Source organism: Epinephelus moara, chromosome 14 (assembly GCF_006386435.1).
Source record: "Epinephelus moara isolate mb chromosome 14, YSFRI_EMoa_1.0, whole genome shotgun sequence".
Taxonomy (NCBI): domain Eukaryota; kingdom Metazoa; phylum Chordata; class Actinopteri; order Perciformes; family Serranidae; genus Epinephelus; species Epinephelus moara.
The window spans coordinates 4,540,233-4,565,769 of record NC_065519.1 but is presented as its reverse complement, the minus strand read 5'-3'; the positions used below and the strand labels follow the sequence as shown (position 1 = coordinate 4,565,769).

Below are 25,537 nucleotides of genomic sequence, written 5' to 3'. Positions count from 1 at the left end.
ATGAATATGACTAAATATGAATACACTATGGGCCAGGTATGAGCAGTATAGACTAGTAAATATATAAATAGTAAAAGTCAAATACATATTAAGTAATGTAGTAAGAATGTGCAAGTATGTTACACTACAAATTAAAGTAATGTGAATGTAAGGCTGCTTCACGTGCAGACAGAATATAGTGTGGCAGAAGTGAGCAAGAGGGTCATAGTTCAGGGAACGATGACATGGTGGATGTAGTGTGTCCCAATAGTATGCATACTGCATACTACACTACATACTTTTTAAGGGCAGCTGCAGTACGTACTAAAATTATATAGTTGAAGTATGTAATTTGGAACGCAGGGCTGGTTTCAGCTGGCGAGCTTTTAGCGCACCTCGGTCTGCCAAACTGCCAAACTGAGCGCGCCTCGGGTTCGCCACCCTGCGCCACCTGCGCCGCGCCGGGAAACTAGAGCCCGGAATGTCTCCTGACTCCACAGATGAAACTGTTTTCCGTGTCAGACTGAGCAGCAGGTTCCAGCTGCTGTTCTGTGCACATTTACAACAGCTCCATTGTGTGAACAGACCATTTAAAAGTGAGATCATCAGGTGGAGGCAGCTCTGCCTGCAGGCTGTCAACTCACCAGTGACGATGGCGGTTTTCCCATGGAGCTTTCCAGCACTTTTACATGTGGGCAGCTTGAAAACAGTCGCATGGAGAAGGAAATAAACCCCGACTAACAGAGCAGCAAACAGCAGCTCCAGAGTCATCCTGGCTGCAGAGTCACTGAAGTTCAGACACGTAATGAAGAAAACAGCTTTTCACTCGAGAGCAGCTGCCTGTGTGTGTGTGTTTGTGTGGACTCTGATCTATGTAACAGTTTCTTAGCTCTGCCCCCTTATCCACTCTGTATTTCCTCTGACTGTTACACTCTAAAAAATGGTTCATGGAGTTAGTCTATAAAGAATACAATAAAGAAGATTTTCAGAATAAAAAATGTTTACTACATTACACTGTTTTAGTCAGTTAACTTATTTTAAGAAACTGGTCAAAATCAAAACTATTTTGAGTTGGATGGAATTAAAATAAATAAGTTACAACTTACATAAAATAATTTGACCACTAAATATCACCACAACTTTTGGATAAATATTAAGTTGGTTTAACTTATTTAAGCTTTTTGAGGTCACAGCAAATCATGTTGGTTGTACTAAACTAATTGAGTTTGTCAGATTATTAAAGACTCGTAGGACTGACTCATTAATGCCAAAGTTGAGACAGTGATTTTTTTTTTTTTTTTTAGAGTGCACTCTAAAAAATAATTTATGGGCGTCGATAAGTTTTTCAGAATTAAAAAATAATAATCTGTGTGTTATTTTAAAGTATTTAAGTCAGTTGGCATCTTATTTTATAAAGTTGGTCAAAATCAAAACAATTTTTGAGTAGGATGGAATTTAAATACTGACCACTAAATATCGCCACAACTTTTGCATTAAAAATTAAGTTGGTTCAACTTATTTAAGCTTTTCAAGGTCAAAGCAAATCATGTCAGTTGTACTAAACTAATTGAGTTTGTCAGATTATAAAAGACTCAAAGGATTAAGTCAATAATGCCAGAACTGGAACCACTGAAAAAGATGCATGCAACTTGTTACCTTAAAAGTTGAGACAGTGAATGATTTTTAGAGAGCACTCTAAAAATGGAGTGAGTCTATAACACATACAATAAAGAAGCTTTTTCAGCATAAAAAAAAAAAAGTTTTCTACATTACGCTGTTTTAGTCAGTTGATAACTTATTTTAAGAAGCTGTTCAAAATCAAAATATTTTTTAATTGGATGGAATTGAAATAAATAAGTTAGAATATCTAACATAAAATAGTTTGACTACTAAATATCACCACAATGTTTGGATAAATATTAAGTTGTTTTTCAAGGTCAAATCATATTAGTTGTACTAAACTAATTGAGTTTGTCAGATTATAATAAAAGACTCAAAGGACTGACTTATTGATGCCGAAGTTGAGACAGTGAATGATTTTTTAGAGTGAAAAAAAAAAAGGTTCAACTTTTTAAAAAATGAAGGTAACACTTTGCATGCATCTTTTTAAGTAGTTCCAACTTTGGCGTTACTGAGTCAGTCACAAGTCTTTTATTATAATCTGACAAACTCAATTAGTTTAGTACAACCAACATTATTTGCTTCGACCTTGAAAAGCTTAGTTAAGTTAAACCAACTTAATATTTATCCAAAAGTTGTGGTGATATTTAGTGGTCAAATTATTTTAAGTAAGATATTTTAACTTATCTATTTTAATTCCATCCTACTCAGAAAAAAAAAGTTTGGAATTATGACCAGCTTTTTGAAATAAGTTGTCAACTGACTAAAACGCTTTGATGTAACACACTTATTTTTCAATGCTGAAAAGCTTCTTTATTTTATGAATTATCCACTAACCTCAGACTGCCTCAGCCTCTGACAGATCTGATCTGAAAACAGTTTAAAGGTTAATTTAAAAAAAGCAGGAGGAAGAAAATCAGAAGAAAAAACACACTTATGAAATTTGATTTCTAGGAACTGCTTCATGATCAATTGCATCACATATTCAGCAACTTAAGTTCAAAGGTTGAATACCTGAAGGAGAACTGCAGCCCCACCTGGTGGCTGATTGTTCTCATTGTGTTTTCAGTATCACAGCAGTGTCACAGTACATGTTCTCAATAGAGCTGAGTGAAGTGCTTTTAACGTTAACTAGGATTTTACGTTACATGTTGTGTTCAGATTTTCTTTCACGCCTCATCTTTATCTCTCATTTACAGTTTCTCTCTCATTGGACCAGCCCTTATAAACAGAGGCTGAATAAATACTGTAATACTTCTACAGCGGGCTTGAGACGCGCCCTTGTTGAGGACTAGGCTCAGATTCCGGAGTTACTCTCTCATCCTGAAGCCTCCTTGAGGAATCTGATCCTGTTTGATTCAGCGATGGGAACCTCTTGCGACCACATTCCTTTGTTGACGACGACCCCAGCAGGATTCGAACCCTTGACCTTCTGCATGACCTTCTCTAACCACTACGCTAGGTCCTCTTTGATCTGAGGACCCTTACAGACTAAAGGAATATGAATAACTTACAGGGTAATCCAGGAATGGACACATAATTTGAGGTAACCAACAACCTGGATTTGCACATCTGACGAACGTTGATAAAAAACAAACTGCTTAGCAACCAGACCAGGCCTCAAATTGAGACAGGCCTTTATTTGTCAAAATATGTAGTCACACTGGGCTAGTAAAAGAGACTGGGCTTTTCACGGAAGTTTTAGTTTGGTTTGTGACACGTTATAATTTCTGTAAGTTGTTCTTTATTCAATTGTCTGCAGCTATGAGCTGTGAGCTATGTGCTGCTGCCTGTCTCGGCCAGGACACTCTTGTAAATGAGATTTTAATCTCAGTGAGTCTTTTACTCCTGGTTAAATAAAATAAAACAGACCTGCAGTTGAACCCATGAAATTCTGCACTGATCTCTACTTTGACACTGATGCTGGTGGGATTTAATAAGTTTATACTTCCTCAAACTCCGTTTCGAATGTGTAAATAAAAGTAACTACACACTGACAACTGCTCTTCATTATACTTTTCATTATTTATAAATACTACTTTATTTATACTCATACTATACTTTGACCTCTTCAGACGTTTTATTTTCTCCATGCTGCTGAAGGTGACGTTGTGCCGCAAATCTTGACTCTTATTTCAAAGTAACAGCAAGTATGTTGAGATTTGTGTGGAGCTGCTGTATCTTTATCAACTTGTACTTGTCTTAATAAATATAAGGGACTGTTCTTTATTTATCAGAGGACAGGGTGGCTGGGGTGTGACTGTTTTTTTGTTTTTTTTACCCTCCCCAAAGTTATAAATATTTTTTCTTGAGCCTCTCTGAGTGACTTATGGAAAATGCACGACCCTCCCTCCACCATAAATAGTTATTAGATTTTTAAAAGTTACCCTTTTATGTTTTATTTTGAAAGTTGAAGACGATATCTTGGAGTTGAAATAGCCTCAGTTTTCACTCGTCGTGCAAATAATTTATTTATGTATTCTTTTTTTGTTGTTGAAATATCACTATCTTTTTTTTTTTTTGGCAATCGCTTTTGTCCAACCTGGTCTCACTCCCAAGTCGTCAAAATCAAGCACTTGGGCAGTGACTTGTGGTGTCAGATACGTGGCCAGTCGCTGTTATAGTTGAACGATGCTCGGTGGCGTCGGGGAAACATGGTGGAACAAAAACGAAAGTTAAGGCGGCGAAAGTCCAAGTAGGGCGGGCGGGAGTGGAGGATGGGTTTCACCTGAGAGAGCGATGTTAGCGTGTCGTAAGATTAGAGAGCCAGACCCTGTTCTTTTTGTCTAAACCCAACCACGAGTTGTTGAAGGAGAAAAAAAACGTTAATTTGCTTCGTTGTACTGACATAGTGCTTTTATTTTGAAAGAGACTGTATGTAAATGGTAAATTTCCTGTGAAAACAGAAGTGTATTTTGAAAGAAGACAATGCATGTAACAGGCGGAACTTGACACGGCGTCAACAATCAACACACCCAGGGTACCTTGCACGTGGTATCTGGACGTGGAAAGTCCATGAGCAAACGTCTATGTGACGAGGTCGCAGTGAGAATGTTGAGAAAATCCAGCAGTAACTTCTGTTTCTATGATAAATAGTGCAACTTTGGCAATTATTACAGAAAACATGCCTTCGAGATGATGTTTTCTTTAAAAATCAGTGGTAAAATAAAAACAAAATACAGCCATTTAAATTTGAACACCCCTCCCTAAGCTATAACAAAAGTCTCTCCCCAACAGCCTCCCTCTTTTTGGACCACCCTCTCCCCCTCATAAATAACGAACAGTCCCTAAGTTAAGATAGACGATAACAGGCTGATATAAAGTCAAGTATCAGAGATGAGACACTGACTGAGCTGGATGAAACCTTTTATTCTCAGAACCTGTAGGCACTGTGGGTTTGTCTTTAGTCTCTCATCTCTCCACCTCCATCAGTTCTTCCAGAAGTTCGGGTTCTGGCTCAACCTCCTCTGGAAGTTTTCATACCACTTGAGGACGCAGCTGGATGGGATGAAGGTCTCCGAGGGGTTCGGCGTCATCTGCGCCTGCGACACGGCGAAGGACGAGGCGAAGTTGTAAAGACTGTCCAGCATCTTCTGGGTGAACTGCAGGAAGGAGTCCACGGTGGACACGGCGGCGCTGGACACCGGGATCTGCTGGGCCAGCTGATCCAGAGCCTCCACCGACACACCGACCTGGGCCACGGAGGGCGACGACGACGAGGAGGCCATCATGCCGAAGGGGTGCGCCCCGCCCTCCCCGGCCTTCAGCCCGGAGATCTTGAAGATGGCACTGGGCTTGTCGTTGGTGATGAAGCCGAGGAGCTGCCACACCGGGCTGCCGCCGCTCGCCGGGTCCGGGAAGGAGAAGTAGACTGCGCCCCCCATGCCGGCGGGGAACGGCACCGTGCCTAGCATGAACACCACCACATGGTTCACGTTCTCGTAGTCCGGCAGGTTGAACACGAACTTGTCCGAGGCGACCTGCACCGCGTCTGTCTGCACCAATCTGCCCGCGACCAGACAGCCGAACATCCCCGCTGACAGCTAGCCGTTAGCTTCGATGTTAGCCAGTTGCTAAACTGTAAACAGTGGTTAGCTTTAGCTTTGCCTGCTAGCTAGCTTCAGTTTAGCAGCCTCCGAGTGATGGACCCCGATTAACGGAACTTGTTTAACCAGTAAAAGGCGGAGGAATGACCCCCCGCTGCCCCTCTGTCTCTGAAGGCAGCGATAAGGGATCACTAGAAACTTCCAGTACAGTCTATTATGGTGCGGACTGTGGATCTACCGCTCGACCATCGACTCTTCGTCTTGGATGGGAGTCAGTTAAGTGCGTGGGTAGTGTAGCCCTTCAATTAGACTGACAGGCACAAACATCTCTCAGCTGTGGACGTTTTCGTTTTTTGTCGGCAATAATTTCAAAGTCAAACCACAACATCACTTTCTAACCCTATTTAGACCTGGTTTTAACTGATCTGAACACAAGCGGACAGCGGAGACACATCACCGATCACACCTGTAACTATCAAATGTCGTGACTGCCAACGTCACTTAAACTATATTGTAAAGGGGCTCATGTTTAACTTTCGGTGTTCTGTTGGTTTAACGGTGGTGATGCATGGTTAAGTAGTTCTGCCTGGGAGACTGAGTACAGGGCAAAAATATCCCTTCACAGTGTGGATGTTCGATGATTCGTTAATCGACTTGGAGGCACCAGTAGGGCAGATAAGTTAGCGGCAGTAAGCACGACCGGAAATGAAATCCTTAACAATTAATGCTAAATATAACAAAATAAAATAAAAGAACACAACAGTAAATAAATAAATAAATAAATAAATAGAATAGAATAAAATAAAATGAAATAAAAGAACACAACAATAAATAAATATATAGAATAGAATAAAATAAATTAAAATAAAAAAACACAACCACAAATAAATAAATAAATGAATAGAATAAAATAAAATAAAGGTTGAATAAAATAAAATAAGAAAATAATCAAATTGAATAAAAAGTTAAATAAAAATAAGAATTAATTAGTTTAATTTAAAAGGTGTTGTTAAACATCTTCAAAGTCACAAAAAAAAAAAAAAAAAATCACCTTAAACAGAAAAACAAAATTGAAACTACCTCTGTATGACGTATTTATCCACAGTCAGTGTATCACCTACAGTAGATGTCAGTCGGCACGCCCCCAGTTTGGAGAAGCAGGCTGGAGTCCGACACAGAAGCTAAGCAATGTACTGCTGTGGACGGGGGCTGAAATACAACATATTTCATTCACCAAGTCCCACCTAAAAAAAAAATCACTATCAGTTTAAGTGTTTGCTATATTGAGAATATTTTCACTGCTTTACCTTTCTGTCAGACAGCCCATTAACAGCTTCAGTTCCCCATTTGAAATCGCTGTCTGATGAAAAGGTAAGTCAGTGAAAATACTCCCAATACAGTGTACACTTAAACTGATATTGACTGTTTTAGGTGGCTGAAATACGTTGTATTGCTGACTTCGTCACAGCAGTACATTGCTTAGCTAACATGTTGGACTTGAGTCTGCTTCTCCAAGCAGGAGACGTGCTGACTGACATCTACTGTACGTAACACCCTGATTATAGATAAGAACCTCATATAACCCCACTTCAGAAAATCCAAACTGTCCCTTTAAGATAAGATAAACTTTACTGTTGTGCAGCAGCTGCAGGGAAAGTGACAAAGGGTGCAAATAAACAAGAGACGGACGAAGGTGTAAAAACCAACAATGCCAGAAATATAAACATGTTAACAGAAGGTTGCAAATTTAAAATATACACATGATTATTTACTTTAAACCCTTCAATTAAGTGTTGAACAGATTTACAGGAGTTTATTTCCAATAAACTGGGCACTGGAAGTTAAGACATTGAATGATGTGACTATAACAATAAAATAACTCTGTGCTTTATTGTGACAAAAGTGTCATTTAGCCTAACAGAAAACAATAATAAATAATATCTGAATCATGAGGAGTTGTTTGGTGATTTGTTTTCATATTGGTGTTCAATTTTTAACGTCATTATCAAATGTTGGTTTCATGTAATTTTAAATTTGTACACACAATAATGTGCATTTATTGAGTTGCTTAATTCTATGTTTGTTGGTACATGTCAGTAAAATAAAAATAAAACTGTAGTTGCAGGTTAATAACTACAAAGAGGTGATATTTAAATATAACTGTCTGAAGGCGTGATGATGAGTGGATGAAAAATTAAGGTGTGAAGTAAATTAAGTCCCTCAAATATGTATCTTAACTACATTCCTGTTTACATTTCAGTTTTTACAATTAATGTGCACTTGACTCCCACAAATATATATCATTTTAAAATTTGTCAGCCTATATTTGAACCTCTGCACTATTTAAGGTCTTAGATTTTCTCTTTTGACTTTGTACACAAGCTGTTTCATGAGAATTGTTGGAGGAGCCTGAGAGCTTAGATTTTGATCGCCAGTTTTTCTGTTATTGTTGTAAATATATAACAATAAATAACTTTAAACTTGAAACACTTCTACTGCAAATATGCAAAATGTTTGTTCAACAAACATTGTATCTGCCACCCAGCCTGAGTTTTGTCTGTATTCTCCACATTGTCTCATTTTATCACTCAGATGTCAGTAGTTTGTCTTCCAAAGTTTGCATACATACATGATTTAGTTGTTAAAATTTAAGCATTTAATTTTGTTTTTTTTTAGTGCATATGTTTTCTTACAGAATTTAAATATAAAAGAACACACGCATATGTAGGATTAATGGGATTCATTCACAGTAGTGGCTGTAGTAGTAGTGATAATAATAATAATCAGTTATTTCTAGATATTTACTTAAACTGCAAAAAATGTTTACAGTACAGAAATAAACCATTCGATTGCAGACAATTTACTAAATTTGTAATTTTTACATGGATTTGTAACTAATTAAAATAATGTTAAAATATTGCCACAGCTGTTAACTTTAAAATTTGTTTTGTTTTTTCAGTCTAGATTTTACAAATAAACTGCTTTATTTTGAAAACCAGTAACCGGATGTAGTCTGTTCTGATATCCGCTGACTTAACGGCGGTGCTCCATCTGCGGGTCGGTTCAGCTGTGTGTACGGTGACATTTAAAGCATCAAAATAAAAGGAAATAAACTTTCTTCACACCTGTGTGTTACCGGACACTGTTCTCTCGGGATCAAGGACTTTACCGGACACCAACAGGTAAACGGTCCCGTTTTTATCTCGGTGTGTCTCCAAACTTTTGCCCGTTAGCTAACCCGGTTAGCCACCCGATGCTAGCCGCGGAGCCTGTTAGCCTGCAGCCCGGTTTTTAAACATTAATGAAGAAGCTGTTTTACACTTTGTTGTGTGTTTGTGTGACGACAGAGGCAGTTTGTGTTTTAAGTTCAGCCGCGGACACACTTTAGTACATGTTGTACCGGTGACTGGTGCGTTTATAGGTCTCTTTATGTGTCAGTCAAACAGGAGACTGTTGACATGTTAGAAGTGAACATGATGTGTTGAGTGTGTGAAGCTTCACAATCAGGCTGATAAACCAGCTCTGGATTTATAATTACAACCCTGATGTTGTGTAACATGTAAATAAAAACAGAATGCAACGATTTGTAAATTATTTTTAATCTATATTTAATTGAATACAGCACAGAGACAAGATATAAAATGTTCTAACTGATGGACTTCATTGTTTTCTGTAAAATATACACTCATTTTGAATTTCATGTCTGCGACACGTCCCAAAAAAGTTGAGACAGGGGCAGCTAAAGACTGGGAGAGTTGTGGAAATCTGAAGAAACACCTGTTTGGATCGTTCCACAGGTGAACAGGTTATAACTGGTAACGGATGTTTCATTGATAGGTTCAAAGAAGCATCTTCAAAAGGCTCAGTTGTTCACAAGCAAACTGTGAAAAAATGTTTATCAATGTATGATTGCAAATAATTTAGAGATTTCACCATCTGCAATTCATGATATCATCGAAAGATTCAGAGAATCTGGAGAAGTCTCTGCACTCAGAGGGCGATGCTGAAACCAATATTGAGTGACTGTGACCTTTGACCCCTCAGGCTGCTCTGCATTAAAAACCGACACAACTGTATAAAGGATATTACGTCATGAGCTCAGGAACACTTTGTAAAACGATGTCAGTAAACACATCGCTGCATCTACTAATGACAGTTAAGACTCTACCCTGCAAAGTGAAAGCCAGACGTTGACAACATCCAGAAACACAGCCGACTTCTCTGAGCCCGAGCTCATCTGAGATGGTGTTACATCCCCGCCAGAGATTTAGGGGAAGGAGGGAGTAACACAGTGAAATGCAGGACACTTTAAAAAAGACAAAAAGGCAAGTTTAAAGGACGTTTATTCAAAAACAGGAAAAAGGACCATCAATGAAAAACAAGCTCCAAAAGGGAAACGAATCGCCTGCAGCAGGGACACACAAAATAAAGAAAAGATTTAACACAGCCAACAAAGACCACCGCACTTAGTCAAACTCTCACTTATTAGACACACAACTATCACAGCTCCACTCCACCGTCATCCATTTATACCCTCGCTGATGAGGAAGGAAGATCAGCTGCACACTGAAAAAAACAGACAGGGGAAAACACGAAATAAAGGGCGGGCCCAAAACACACAGGCACGAAACAGATGGACTGACACAAAGTGGAAAAGTGTGCTGTGGTCTGACGAGTCCATCATGGACGCCGTGTCCTCCGGGCTAAAGAAGAGAAGGACCGTCCAGACTGTTACTAGCTCAAAATTTAAAGCATCTGTGATGGTATGGAGGTGTGTTAGTGCCCATGGCATCATGGGTAACTGTCACATCTGTGAAGGCACCATGAATGCTGAAAGGTACACACAGGTTTTGGAGCAACATATGCTGCCATCCAGACGCCGTCTTGTTCAGGGACGTCCCTGCTTATTCCAGCGAGACAATGAGACACATTTTGCACGTGTTCCAACAGCGTGGCTTGCAGTAAAAGAGTTCAGGCATTAGACTGACCTGCCAACATGTGTGGAAGATTATGAATCGCAGAAGACAGCAACAAAGACCCCGGACTGTTGAGCAACTGAAGTCGTATATCAAGCAAGAATGGGAAAGAATTTCACTTTCAAATCTTCAACATGTAGTGTCCTCAGTTCTCAAACACTTCCTGAGTGTCATTAAAAGTAAAGGTGATGTCACACAGAGGTAAACATGCTCCTGTCCCAACTTTTTTGGAACATGTTTCGGGCATCAAATCCAGAATGAGTGTATATTTATTATAAAACAAAAAAGTTAATGAGTGTGAACGTTAAAGATCTTGTCTTTGGACTGTATTCAATTGAATATAGGTCAAAAAATAATTTTCAAATCATTGCGTTCTGTTTTAATTTACCTTTTGCACAACGTCCCAACTTTTTGGAGCGGGGCTTGTATTGAGCCTGAACACAGACGCAGTGCAGTGGGAAGTTTGCAGGTGCTGAGGAGGTTTCTGTTTCATTAAATCTTAAAGCGCTCTGCAGTGAAGTGTCTGTTTAAAGCAGAGTGTGTTTTTCTGTGGACAGTGGGTTATTTTTAGAGTCTTCCTGCGTCTCTGTGAACATCAGTGTGTGTGTTTGAGCAGTATGTGTGTGTTAATGGAGGAGACAGAGTTGTGCTGTTGAATCATTTATGAGCTGCCCTCTCTGTCTCTCTCTCAGATATTCTCCCAGCGTCTCCTCTCCTCCGTCCTGTTCCGGTCCGATCCGCTCTGTCAGCTCTCAGTGGGACACAAAGACTCGACAGTTCAGTGTGAAACACTCGAGTCTCTCAGCCGAGCTCACAGGTCCTTTAACAGACTGTTGTGTTCAGCGTTTGTCTTCCAGGTCGGGTTTTTCCCACAGAGTGACACGTGAACACGGTGCTGCTGGATGTCGCAGCAGCCTGGTTTCAGCTGCACCTGAATGCAGCACAGTATAGAGCAGATACTGAAGGGTTAAAGGGGCAGTCCACCAAATTGTACAAGTCCTTCTTCGTCCCACTCAGTCTTTAAAGACTTTGAAGGAGTTTGTCTTAAAGATTTACTGAAGTTATCTCAAGATGTGCCAAGGGATTGGAATTGATAAGATTTTATTGATACCACCGCCGTTATCGTATCTGCTTATTGGTCCGATTCCCTTCTTAGGGACTTTCACACAGGAGATTACACCGAGCCGCTACTAAGTCCCTTCATAACACCACCTTTGCTTTTAACAACGAACCAAAAAAGAGCGACATCATGTCGATGGCATGACATGGCAATAACAATCATTTACCATCTCAGTTTTCTGGTGGCTGATCTCGTCCTCATCTCTGAGTTTAAGGAGCTCCCGGACCTCATTGTTTTCTCAGTTTGTGGACATTTTCAGCTGTTCTTCTTCTTTGAGTTAGCTGCTAACTGCTGCTAGCTGCTTTTTAAACTTCCCAGCGATGGGTTGCAGACATAACACATTGTAAAAACGTCACACCCATCCTGTTCATGATTCCATCCTGCCGGCTGTCCCTTTTACAGATGTCAATTCGGAGTGTCACGCCTTTTCTCCAGCCACGATGGCGTCCACGTCCTCTCCCTCTTCTTCTTCAGACTTTCTCGACACACATAAATGCCACCGTGGCAACCGCTTGACTTTTGTTTGCTTTCGTTTTTCTCTTCCCACTACAGGCGCTGTCATCGTACAGTCCGCATGCATCAAACCCAAGTTTATTAGACTCATGTCGCACAGTGTAGCTGCACTAAACTTCTAAGATTGCTAAGATCTCTCAGTCTGTAGGAGGCTTTAGAAAGGCCCTAATGAAAAGACAGTGCTGAGTTGCATTGTGGGAAATGCAGTGTTTTTGGAGCTTAACCCATACATGCTTCTCTTACTGAATGTATTTCTGACCCTTTTTGTGTTTTCTCTTTGTGTCTGATAGGATATAGGGGAATGGCAGAGCAGGACAGATTTCACCCTCACTGAGAGGAGGAAGAGGAGGTGGAGGAGGAGGAGGAGGACAGGCGGAGCTTCAGGATGGAGCGAGCTCACAGCCTCCTGTTGAATGAGGAGGTGTGCAGTCAGCTGGGTGAACATCAGAGGGCGGAGTTCATCTTCGAATGGCTGAACCACCTGAAGAAGCTCCTTCCTGCCACTGAGCGGGTGAGAGCTGAGCCCAGCCTTTAATAAGACCTAATAATTAATAAGCTCATTAATGAGGGTCACATGATGCTGGTAATCAACCTAAATATGTTCAGGGAATCATAAACATCAGAATCTGTCTCTTCATTTCAGGCCGACATCAAACAGAACCAGCGGCGTCTAAACGAGCAGCTGTCAGGGATTCTGATTGGCTCCCCCGGCCCGCCGACCCGCTGGCTACTGGCTCACTGCTTGGCCCTGCTCTACCGCCTAGGAGACCCCATTACTTCCAGCCTATTGGTGGACAAGTGCAATGACATCATCCGCAGCAAAGACGACTCTCCGTCAGGACTCCCGACCCGACTGTAAGTCAGGCTGCGTTCACGGTACACAGGGAAAATGAGAAAAAGAAGCTTTCACCTTTGAATACTTAAAGAGTTTAAACTTTAATAATGAATGTTAATATTCATACATTCCTGTCACATTAAACCAATAAAAGATAATACTGAGCTTCAAAAAGTTCTTGATGTGTTTCCAGAGAAATGACATATACGTGTGTGTGTGTGTGCGTGTGCGTGCGCGTGTGTGTGTGTGTTTCAGGGCAGCCATTGCGTGTCTCGGTGCTCTGTTTGAGCAGCTCGGTCGGATGCTCATCGGCTCCTTCAAAGACACTCTGAGCAACCTGCTGAAGGCCATGAAGAGCGCCGAGGTCTGTCTGCTGCTCACTTTGTGTTGTGTTTAGGAATATTAATAAGTCTCAGTCACGTTGTTGTCAGTTTTTACCCCCCAGTGGGTAAGAGATGCCCACACAGACTCTAAATTACACATTTATTCATCAATCCAAAAAAGTGGAGACGCTGTGAAAAATGTAAATAAAAAGAAAATGCAACAATTTGCAATTTTTTGACTTATATTTAATTGAATACAGTCCAAAGACAAGATATTTAATGTTCAGATTCATGAACTTTTTTTTTAATTGTTATTTTTTTTCTAGAACTATACAGTAATTCTATATTTGATGCCTGCAACACGTTCCAAAAAAGTTTGGACAGGAGCATGTTTACCACTGTGTGACATCACCTTTTCTTTTAACAATGCTCAGGAAGTGTTTGGGAACTGAGGACACTAATTGTTGATGCTTTGAAAGTGAATTTTTTTCCTATTCTTGGCTTATATACGACTTCAGCTGCTTAACAGTCAGGAGTCTCCGTTGCTGTATTTTGAGCTTTTTAATGTTCCACACATGTTCAGTAGGAGACAGGTGTGGATTGCAGGCAGGTCAGTCTGGTACCTGCACTCTTTTACTATGAAGCCACACTGTTAAGTCCCTCCAGAAAATCGCAATCTTGAGATCTCAATAATTACCGCAAATTCAACAAATGTCCGCAATATTTGCGGGGCTTGCAATTTTCAAAAGTCCCACGATTTTTCCGTGTTTTCCTGCGTTTTGCGGCCAACCGGAAGTTGTCGGGCATGCGACGTCATTTGAAACGTCATCAGACGCGTCATCAAATCTCGCAAATGGCATTGCAGTATGGAGAAACGCTCTGTATTGACATAAGAATTTGCACCGTTTAAATGCAGACAATATGTGTTAAATAGGGCTGGACGATTATGGCAAAAATAATAATCACGATTATTTTGATTGATATTGAAATCACGATTAATAAACACGATTATTCATTGATTTCAAAACTCCACCAAAACTCAACTTCAAATATAACTTAAAAGAACAGCCAGAAATAAATTAGTAACAAATAAACAAGTAAAAAAAATAAAAAATAATAATAGTAAATTAAAATAATAATAGCAATAAAAACAATAAATAAAAATAAATACTAGGGCTGACCCAAAAAATTCGAAGCTTCGAGGCTTTGTTCGATGGCACAGGATTCGATTGTGAAAAAAAAAAAAGAATATTCTGCCTTTTTTTTCTCCCGTTTTTTTGGGGGGACCTTGAACGCAACACCATCTCCGACAAGGAAATAGAAAGCCCGACGTGCAATGAATGGAGACCTATTATCCTGCTTGAACACAGACAGCTAAATTCTTTCAACAATGTGACTCAAAATAATGATAAAATAGATTTTATTGATGTAAAATAATATGCTGATGGTGACATTTTCCACCGGTCCGCTGCGCTCTGAGTCTGGTGTCAGTGACACATGCTGCTCTGAGTCGTGCATCCGTCTGCTTGCGCTGCAGTGCGTGCCGAGGGTTTTCATTTTTAGTGTTAAATCAAAAGTTAAACACTACTTATCAGCAACCAGAATTGTTTTTTTGTCTGTGAATATTTTTATCTTAATTCTAGGGTTGCAAGAAACTACCTTTTCGCCATAATTTGTAAGTTATTAACTTTTTTGGACTTTTTTTTCGGCACATTAATCGTTTTTCTTCGATTATAATGTTTTTATGATCGTGAGAAGCCAAAATCGAAATCATGATTAAAATTCGATTAATCGTCCAGCCCTAGTGTTGAATGTATTAAAATGTAATGTCAACAGAAGATGTAGCTTACATGTTGTTTTACAGTCACATTGTCTGGTTTGAGAGCTACAATTTTCACCCAGGATTTTTTGCAACATTATTAGAGTCCATGTTTTGAAAGTAATTAAATAGAACTAAAGAAGAGAACTATAAAAAAACATTTGCAGCTATTTTTGTAATATTCAGTATGATTATTATAGCAAGTGATTACATGACTTATTTTTTTGGAGGTAGTAGTTTTAAAAAATCACATTTTTTTTCTCCTTTTGTCATTAGCTGCAATTTTTGTCATTTGCCCCAATTTCCCACAAAACAAATCAAATAAAAATGCTGCAATTTTTATTGCTTTCTTTTTTTTTTTTTTTTTTACAAAATTGGCCGTAAATTCAAGGGTTTTTTTGCTGCGAGATCCTGGAGGGACTGGCTGTTGGAACACATGCAGGATGTTTCAAATAAGCAGGGACGTCCCTTAAAAAGACGGCGTCTGGATGGCAGCATATGTTGCTCCAAAACCTATATGTACCTTTCAGCATTCACGGTGCCTTCACAGATGTTGAATTACCCATGATGCCATGGGCACTGACGCCCAAAGTCAGTCCATCTCAGATGAGTTCAGGCTCAGAGAAGTCAGCGCTGTTTCTGGATGTTGTTGATATCTGGCTTTCACTTTGGTAGAGTCTTAACTTGCATTTGTAGATGCAGCGATGAACTGACAGTTTTTTTCCAAAGTGTTCCTGAGCCCATGTAGTAATATCCTTTATACAGTTATGTTGGTTGTTAATGCAGTGCAGCCAGAGGGGTCAAAGGTCACGGTCATTCAGTATTGGTTTTAAGCATTCCACAGCTTTCCCCTTCTTTTGTTGCCCCTGTTCCAACTTTTTTGGTTCCCTTGTAGCAGGGAGAGTGCCGGGGCAGAGGGGTCGTTTGTATTCTTCCTGACTCACTGATCTTTTATCTGACTGAAGGTTGTGCAAAAGTTTAACCTCTGAATTCTCCTTACTTACCTCAACTACCTTCATCTCTACTAGAAAGAGTCACTTCCACTTTCACTCTATCGTCAACACTTTATGCAAAGATGTTAAAAGCCTTTCAGTGGCTTAAAGGATGTAATCCGTCCTGTTCCTGCCGAGGACTTAGGACATTACACTGAACTTAACACGTGAGACATTGTAGTAGGAGTAATAGGAAGGGGGTTTTTCCTTACACGTGTGAGAACATTGTTTGGTCTGTGTAAATTAAAGAGTCTGGTCCAGAACTTCACTACATGAGAAGTGTCCTGAGATAACCTTTGTTGCAATTTGGTGCTGAATACAATATATTGACTTGAAGTAGTACACCCCCTCTGAGGTTTTTAATTTATCATTTAAGCCCCACCTTTTATTTGAGGGATGAATCTAGTCAAGAAGTAACTTTTTAAATATGTCTTGTGTGCGGCTGTTTTCCGCAAGGTCTCTTTTATGGTGAAATAAAGTTCTTATTTGGAGCAGAATCTAAGCAGGTAAAGTAATTCCTCCTCTTCCTCCCTCAGTCTCAGGGTCGGTTTGAGATCATGTTGAGTTTGGAGAAGATCCTGCGAGGTTTGGGCGTCAGCGCCGTGCCGTGTCACCGTGACGTCTACAAGGCAGCAAGAACCTGTCTGACGGACCGATCCATGGCCGTACGCTGTGCCGCTGCCAAGGTAACAAGGACCTCCTGACAGCTGATCATTACATCGTTCCTGCCCATCATTTTCCAAATCATCCATCAGATCCATTTCCTTCTTCAGCGTCTATAATCTGACACTGTTACTGTTGACACATGTGTCTCTGTGTCTTCCTGTCAGTGTCTGCTGGAGCTGCAGAGAGAGGCGGCGTTCCTGTGGACCAGCGAGTTGGAGAACGTGGCCACTCTGTGCTTCAGAGCCTTCGAAGGATCAAACTACAGCGTCAGAGTGTCTGTCGCCAAACTGCTGGGAACTCTGCTGGCCGCTGCTGTGGAGCCCCGACAGCCTACCGGTACGATCTGAGAGGAGGGAGACACGGTGAAATACAAGTTACCTGGATGTAACTCTAGTTCTATCATCGTTGGTGTATGTGTTGCTATGGTGACAAAAACACATCAAGTAATATAGCAGCAAGCGGCGATTCCGGGGTTTAAGCCAGGGCGGACTGTTAGAGGGTGAAAGCTGGGAAGGATCAAGACCTTTGACAGTTTACGACACCTTCATTAGAGATAACCACGAGTTTTATGACCATCAGACAGATGCTCATTCATTTACATCAGAATCTTTGAATCTTTGGAAATGGCAGCGCCTCCTATCAACATATTTCAAAATAATTTTAAACACATGGTTCAACATTATTATTTAACATATCCTGCAAGTTTTGTCACGATTGGACAAACAATTTCTAATTTATAGTCAGATTTTTTTGTATTTGTGGCGCTCCACCAGTGGTTGATTTGAATGAAACTTGCTGTGGCCCCTTTAAAGTTTGTCGGCCAGTATCTTCAAAGCCCGATGAGTTATCAACAAGTTTTTGATCATTTTTGTCGAGGTTGGTCCAATGATGATCCACAGATAATTTGGTACAAATCAGACCTACGGTTTAGGAGAAAATGTCAAAAATGTGTTTTTGAAAAATTCAAAATGGTGGAATATCGAGTCAGGTGGAACTTAATGGTTCTTGAGGCTTTTTTTTTGTTGAGCAGGTTGAGCTGGAATTATCTGTCGACTTAAAAGTCAGTTGACTTACAGTGTGAGGGGCGTGGCCTCGCCAATATTTAATTTTTGTGCCTTAATTATAGTGCCGTTATCAGTCGGATTGGATTTATACGTCTTTGGTAGCATTTGCACACAACTTCCAATCACTGGAGAAAATTTCATGTGTGTATGACGCACCATCTCGCAAGAATTTGGGAAAAAATTTTATAAGGTAAAAAAAATACATCTGCATAAAAACAATGGTGATTGAACCCCTAATTAGTCCGTCTTTGGCAAAAATGATCATGAAATGGAGAAAAGAAGCAATTAAACCACACATTTTAAGTTAGCACTCTTCAGTTGATGAGAGTTGATTATTGCGCTGTAAAACTGTAAGACAAGACCAGTTTGTTCTCTTTAAAATTAAAGTTTGGACTCAATAAAAGCAGCAAAAAAATGAGTTTTTGTGTTGCAGAATTAAAACTAAATCTAAACCATCAAAGCAGCATTCTGCAGCACGTGACCAGGAGGGGAAATGTAAAAAAAAGTGCTACAATAATGTCCTCCACCCGTTTGTGAAAACTCTGTGCTTCAATCAGAGCCGACCAACACTATGTTACTATGTTACAAGATATGATGATGAACTGTTCACAATCTTTCTTATTTTTTTCCCATCAGCCCCCAGGCAGGGTGGGCGGGGTCGCAGCTCCCTGGAGGAGGTGATGGATCTGTTGTCGGGGGGGTTCCTACGTGGTGGGGCTGGTTTCCTCCGAGCCAGCGGGGACATGTTGAAGGGGACAAGCTCCGTCAGCAAGGACATCCGCATTGGGGTCACACAGGTGGGTCGCTGTGGCAACGAGTGAATTCAGTTTACTTGATTTTACAGATGATGTTACCCAGACTCACCATCACACACTCCTCCTCCTCCTCCTCCTTCTTCCCTTCAGGCCTGTGTGGTCTTTGTCTCCACCCTGGGCGGCTCCTGGTTGGAGGCGAACTTCCCGGCCTTCCTGTCCCTGCTGATGGAGCTGGCGTCCCACAGCAGGGCCACTCAGACACAGGGCGACGCCGTGGTGACCCGCCGCTGCGTCTCCTTTATCCTGAGGAGCACCCTGGGGTCTCTGCTGGGGGAGAAGGCTCAGACCAACGCTGCCAAACAGCTGTGCCTCGCTGTGGCGTCGCAGAAACGAGCCATCGGTGAGCAGAGAGGGACGAAAGACTTTCATCTGTGGATACGTGACATACTTATTAATTGTGTGTGTGTGTGTGTGTGTGTGTGTTTAGATGCAGCTCTGACTGATGGGAACATGGAGACCAGAGTTTCGTCTGCAGACGTCTCAGCCAGTCAGCATGTGTTGGTCTGCTGCCTGCTGGAACTGGGAGGACTCATACAGGGACTGGGATCCACCGCCGCCCCCCTCCTCACTGACAGCAGCACAGGTTGGACACACACACACTCAATTTGATTAAAGAGTATTAATATCATCTGCTGCCTTTGAATGAACTGCAGGAAGTTGAAGTGGTGCGTCTTGTTTGCTCGTGCAGCCCTCCTGGACACGGTGATCTCCGTCCTCCTCCACCCTGCAGCCTCCGCCTGTCTGGCCGCCGCCTGGTGTCTGCGCTGCGTCGCCACAGCGATGCCGTCCCAGTGTTCCTTGCTGCTGGATCGCTGTGCTGAGCGGCTGGTGGCGCTAAAGTCTTCCCCTGAGGCTGTGGCTGGGTATGGAGCCGCCGTCGCCGCCCTGGTGGCCGCGGTGCAGCACTGTCCTCTGGGAATACCGCACACCAAAGGCACGGTGGGTAAATTACGCTCATATTACAATTACATAACAACATGCCATGATGGTGTCAGCATTATGATCAGTAGACAGTGTAGCAGCCGGTTTCATTTTCAGTGCTGTTCATTGTAACGTTAGCAGGGTGTTTTTTTTAAGGCCACTGTCGTTTTAAAAACATATTGAAAATACGCTTACTTAAAATTCTTGATGCTTTAGGCCAGGCGGGGGGGTCGACTTTGGTCGGGTGGGCTGCTTGGTTTGTGTGAGGTGCTCCTCTACATTTAATCCTCACATTTAGTGAATAGACTTCATGTGTTTTTAAATGGATGAAGTAACTAACTGTATTCAGTAACTGACTCCGTTTCTAAAGTGACCTGACCTGCTCTGTGTGCAGGTGGTGCTGGGTCTGGCTGAAGACCTGCTGCGTTCAGCCTCTCAGAACAGTCGCATCTCTGTGCAGAGGACTCAGGCCGGCTGGCTGCTCGTCTCCTCTCTCATCACTTTGGGTAAAACTCCTCTGAACACTTCCTGTCACTGTACCTTTATGCTTCGCCACACTAGCAGGCTGTTTGGCCGCTTGTTTTTTCTGTTTAAATTAATATTTTCTGTATAATTACGTTCCTGAAATAAATAAAAGGCTGAGAGTAAAGCACTGGTCAACATGAGTGTTTATTCACGCATAACAATTTCTGCTAATTTGTGTACATGTATGTGTGTGCATGTGTTCAGCATCCTCCCACCCTCGAATAAAATGGCTTCCCTGAAGAGGCCCAGTGTAACGTTACTTCCTGTTACACAAACAGCTTCAGCCTGTTTTAATATAATTTAAATTAGGATGCAGTAGGTCAGTAGGCATTTTATTAATTGCTTTGTTTATGTGTGTGTGTGTGTCCAGGCCCGGCTGTGGTGGAGCACCACCTGTCCCGTCTGCTGCTCCTGTGGCGGTGTGTGTTTCCCGCTTCACTAAGGGAGCAGGAGATGGAGTTGCGGCGAGGGGACTACTTCACGTGGCAGGTTACGCTGGAGGGACGTGCGGGGGCGCTGTTCGGTCAGTCCACACACAGTGCCTAACACCTACCCGACCCCTAACAGGATAAGCAGTTACGGAAAGTGAATGAATAATTACAACTTTTGCTGTGAAATTATTTAAAAAATTTCCGTTCAAATGAATTTTGGCAGATGTGTCGTAATAAAGCTGCTGGATTTTGGACACATTTGTCCCCCTGTGCTCTACCACCCAAACTGGTCCGCAGTCCATTTTGTCAGGGGGTTAGTGAGTCGGTCACAGGTAGACTGACTCAGTGTCGTTTTTTAAATGTTCCATTCACGGGGCCGAGCAGCGTCATCTCATTGTCTCCATCATGTGACAATGACACCGTGGCCTTCAGTGACGCACCGGGTCAAAGGGCACCACTGAACACGATTATTCAGTGTCAGTTTTTTTAACATGTTATATTTGCTGTGATTAATTAATTGAAATGAACGTGTTACTTTGACAGCCCTAATTTAAACTGAACATGCTGTTTACATGACCAGTATCGAATTCAGAATATTGTCATATGCAGAATAAAAGTGGAATATTAGTGTGCATGTAAACAGCCAATGAAAATCTAATATGCATATTTGAGGTGTTTCTGTTTTATCAGTGATTTTAGAGTTGAGGTAAACAATGACGACAGCTGTAAACAGACGAACACACGAAAGAGAAACTGACTGTGTTGTTGTGTCTGAACAGCGATGAAGAACCTTGTGCTGCACTGCAGAGAGCTCGTCACCGATGACATCATCAGCCGTCTGCTCACACCTCTGGCCTGCGCTGTGGCTCTGCTCACCAGGTCAGTCCCTCAGAAAATAAAATACTTCAAATACAGTATTTCTATAGACTGTTTCTAACTGCACAGTATAAATGTTTTGGATTGTTTGTGAATACAGTAGCTGCCAGGAAGTAAACAGATCCCAAAGCTGTAAAGCGGTCTCTAATCCAGAACAAGTTTCAGTGATAACAGTTATTTTTCTGTTCCTGCTTCTGAAGCCCTCTTCTTTGTGTGTGTTGTGTGTCTCTGTGTGTTATCTGTGTGTGTGTGTGTGTGTGTGTGTGTGTGTGTGTGTCCAGGCTTCCTGCCCTCCTCAGGTCTTACGGCAGTTCAGTTCGCAGCTGGTCGATCATCTACAGACTGAGAGTCTACGAGCTGCTCGCTGAGCTGCCTCCACACACCTACCAAGGTAACAACACACCTCCTTCACTCCTCCTTTCTTTCCTTTTTCCCTCTCTTCCATCTTATCTAAAATTCCACAGCGAGACTTTTGACCAAAACAAAACGATCCTCACACATCACACCTATTTTGGCCTCCAGTCTCCTTCAAAATACATTTTAAAGTCATTTTAATCACACACACAAGGCTCTCAATGATCTGGCACCTTGTTACATAACTGAGCTTCTCACACTGTACCGTCCAAACAGGCCCCTCAGGACTGCCAGTCTGGGTCTTTTGAGGTTCAGGTTAAAGACAAAGAGTGATCAAGCCTTTTCAGTTCTGGCTCCTCGGCTTTGAGCATCAGATCAGCTGACTCTGTTCACGTCTTTAAATCTCTTCTCAGGACTCATTTTTACAGAACGGCCTCTCCTGACAGTTGATAGACTTATTGTGTGTGTGGGTGTGTATACATTTGCAAATGTGTATATGTATGTATGCATGCCTACAGGTGTTTATGTCTATATGTAGGTGTATGTAAATGCTTATGTTTTATTGATCTCGTTCTTGTTTTGTATTTTCTTCACCTTGGAAAGCACTTTGTTTTCAGCTCGAAAACTGCTCTACAAATAGGCTAGTTATTATTACTACATTAGTTATTGCCTGGGCAGTTGTGCTGATTGACCCTCCTGTATTTCTCATTTCTCTTCCTTTTTTCATCTTCCTCTTTTCTCTTCTTCCTCCTCAAAATGTCTGGCCCAGAGTCACCGTTGCAGAACAGCCATAATTGTTGCTTCTTTCCGCCCTTAGTTTCTTCCTTCTTGGCGTATTCTTCTTCCTCTTCTTCCTTATCTTGTTCCTTCATGATATTCATCACATCTCCTGGTTGTGTTTTTTGTTTTGTCCATAAACTTTTCAGTTTCAGTATTTTCCTCTCAGAACGATGATGTTGTCATAAAGAGTTTTCTCCCGTCTCTCCTCGTCCCGCAGAGAGTTTTGGTTTGGTGATGAACCAGCTGGTGTCGGATCTGTCCGGTCAGGACAACTTGAACCAGCCCTGTTCAGAGGTCACCCTGCTGCCTCCCCTCTGTCACCATGACGACCTGCCACTGGTCGGCCCCGCCCTCCACGACACCGACCACAGATACATCGAGGAACAGGTATCGAGTGCTGGAGGATAGCAGGATGCTAACTGTTCCCTGCAGTGTGATGACAGTGTGTGTTTGTGTGTGTGTGTGTGTGTGTGTGTGTGTGTGTGTGTGTGTGTGTGTGTTTTCAGCTCCATGGCAGCAGTGTGGGAGGAGGCTCTCTGGACAACGACGTCTTCAGTCTGTGTGAGAAGAGTGATGAAGCTCCCGCTCCTCTTCCTCCTCCTGTCGCTCTGACCGCCACGGCCACCCGCCTCTTTGGAGTGCTCTACCCCCACATCATCTCTGCTCAGAGGTAACTCACCTGGGAATGAAAAAAAAAAGAGACCACTCCCTCGTCTTCAGATACCGCTGCACATAGATTTAGTTGAACACTGAATGACATTTTTGCTCTTGCTGGCCTGGCACAAAAGGTACAGCACGGCGAGGTGAAGGTATTGATGACAGAGAGGTCGCTGTCCTGCGGCCGGCCCCCTCAACATGACTCGCTGTTTCTATCCCAACTAACCCGGTTTGAATCCACGTGTTCACAGCTTGATGGAGCTTTATTAACCAGATTTATAGATAACAAATTCTCCCTGTGTCTCTCAGGGTGAAGATATTGGAGCAGTTTGTGGAAACGGTGAACCAGCTGAAGGGTCAACGCCAGCAGACCGTTCAGACACACGTCTGCACCGCCCTCTGCAGTCTACTCAAGGTACGACACCTGTCGACATCAGGTGTTACGCCACTAACACGTACAGACACTTAAAGTTTGAGTGCAGGTTTGTCTGTACAGGACAAATATTTGGTTATAATTGGAGCAGGTCTGCACACTCTTGTACCATTTCTTCTGTATAAAGCTGTATTCATATATTTGTTGTCCACTTGAGGGCAGCAGAACTCCACTACACACTGAAAAACACAAACCTCTGACATATCATCAGCTTATAAAGGCAAACTACAAAAAAAACAACAACTAACCTGAGTCATCCTCCTCCTCCTCAGCACCAGGGTGGTATCCGGGGCTCTCTGGGGCCGGAGGAGGTGCGCTCCCCAGCACTGTCCCTCCTGTCGGGGGCACTGGAGAGCGCCAGTCCTCTGCTGCGATGTCTGGCAGCTGAAGGTCTCGCTCGGCTGGTTCAGGTGGTTGGAGATCCTGGATTCACCGTCTCCGTCTCCCTGCTCTGCTTCGACAGGTAGGTGGACGTTAGGGGTGTAACGTTACACTAAAGTCACAGTTTGGTGTAAGATCGGTACTGCAGGAAAAACCCCAACATGTGTTCATGTACTTAGAACAGACAGTAGAACAAAGACTGACACAATCATCCTGCTGGAGACAGAGGGAACATTTTGGTCAAATGTTTTCATGATACAAATCAGAAACATTTTAATGACAACGTACAATGGTTGAGCGATGCCGACACACCACCCACGTCCTTTCTCTCTGTTGCTCTTGTGGCTGACTGGGAACCTGCTGGTGGTGCTTCCAACTCCAGCCAATCAGCTTGTTGTGCTAACCTTAGCACATGTAACTAACGGCGTACGGCTAAAAGTTGTCCATAGAAACTTCTGTTTTGGGTTCCACATTCGGTGCATCACTCTACAGACTGTGTATTCTGCGTGCAGCTGTGTGCACCAGACTGTGATGGTTTGGCACTAATACAGGAACCATTGCAGCCCTGGACGTTACACACACCTTCACATATTTGTGTGTTCCTGTAGTTGTAGATCGGTGGTTCCTAAGTGGTGGGTCCTGGGTCTATTCTTAATGGCCTGCAAGTGGCACAGAGCTTTTATTTTCAAGAGCTGTTTCTTGCTGTGAGCCAAACGGAAAGATGCTTGACAGAGGCAGCAAACTAGCTCGACAACAGGTTCAAATGCAAGTATGACACTGAATATATTAAACTGTGTGGACCTTGAACTAATAAAGAATCTGGACCCCTTTGCTGGACCAGTTGGGAACCACAGTTGTAGATGGCTGCAGTCAGTGTTGGAGTGGACACTACAGGAGAGGATCTTTGGGAACTGTCATTTACTAATGAGCTTTACAGAAGTTACACATTGTTTTCTATTGAATATAGAGATGATTCTTTTAGTATTCGTTTATATTTTTCAGTATATTTCATTACATATTTGAGAGTATTGAAGCAGAGTTGTCACTGATGAAAACAAAATCATTGTAATCTATTTGCAGTCTCTGCGATCTCAAAGTAACAGCAGCACAAACAAAAAAAATCAGGTCATAATCCAAAAATATTCATCACACAGACGATTAGATAAGAAAACCAGAATTAGTCCAACGAAGCTTTAAATAACTGAGATCCAGATATATCTGAGTGTGTCTGAAGCTGCGAGTCATGATGCTGTGATGCAGAGTGTGTGTGTGCACATCCTGTGTTATATTTAGACCAGCTGACACATTACTCTGTTCAAAGGGTTTCTGCTCTGTGAGATCTGTGTTGTGCAGGTTGGTCATGTCACACCCGCCTCGCTTTTCACGACTATTAAACTTGTGCTGATCTGTC

The 25,537-nt window shown here is 42.0% G+C and overlaps 3 protein-coding genes across 4 annotated transcripts in view; 1 reads left to right on the top strand and 2 right to left on the bottom strand.

Annotated features, from left to right (window-relative positions):
- Positions 1-867, bottom strand: part of LOC126401368 (dehydrogenase/reductase SDR family member 13-like) — an 11,069-nt gene extending 10,202 nt beyond the window's left edge. Inside the window, exon 1 of the mRNA XM_050062580.1 lies at positions 624-867. Within this exon, the coding sequence (XP_049918537.1) occupies positions 624-750 (127 nt within the window). The 5' untranslated portion in view covers positions 751-867. The remainder of the gene's footprint in view (positions 1-623) is intronic.
- A 3,572-nt stretch (positions 868-4,439) lies between these two features.
- Positions 4,440-5,918, bottom strand: hikeshi (heat shock protein nuclear import factor hikeshi). Its single transcript, XM_050062598.1, has one exon. The coding sequence runs from the start codon at positions 5,628-5,630 to the stop codon at positions 5,028-5,030; it is 603 nt and encodes a 200-aa protein (XP_049918555.1). The 5' UTR covers positions 5,631-5,918; the 3' UTR covers positions 4,440-5,027.
- A 2,760-nt stretch (positions 5,919-8,678) lies between these two features.
- Positions 8,679-25,537, top strand: part of heatr5a (HEAT repeat containing 5a) — a 32,847-nt gene continuing 15,988 nt past the window's right edge. For both annotated transcript variants that reach the window (XM_050061615.1, XM_050061614.1), the window contains exons 1-18: positions 8,679-8,827; positions 12,545-12,765; positions 12,898-13,109; positions 13,345-13,453; positions 16,760-16,909; positions 17,054-17,225; positions 18,590-18,750; positions 18,859-19,108; positions 19,196-19,351; positions 19,457-19,707; positions 20,084-20,195; positions 20,585-20,737; positions 21,425-21,524; positions 21,803-21,912; positions 22,873-23,042; positions 23,162-23,325; positions 23,622-23,727; positions 24,018-24,208. In XM_050061615.1, coding sequence (XP_049917572.1) covers positions 12,640-12,765; positions 12,898-13,109; positions 13,345-13,453; positions 16,760-16,909; positions 17,054-17,225; positions 18,590-18,750; positions 18,859-19,108; positions 19,196-19,351; positions 19,457-19,707; positions 20,084-20,195; positions 20,585-20,737; positions 21,425-21,524; positions 21,803-21,912; positions 22,873-23,042; positions 23,162-23,325; positions 23,622-23,727; positions 24,018-24,208 — 2,693 coding nt within the window. In that variant the 5' untranslated portion in view covers positions 8,679-8,827; positions 12,545-12,639. The remainder of the gene's footprint in view (positions 8,828-12,544; positions 12,766-12,897; positions 13,110-13,344; positions 13,454-16,759; positions 16,910-17,053; positions 17,226-18,589; positions 18,751-18,858; positions 19,109-19,195; positions 19,352-19,456; positions 19,708-20,083; positions 20,196-20,584; positions 20,738-21,424; positions 21,525-21,802; positions 21,913-22,872; positions 23,043-23,161; positions 23,326-23,621; positions 23,728-24,017; positions 24,209-25,537) is intronic.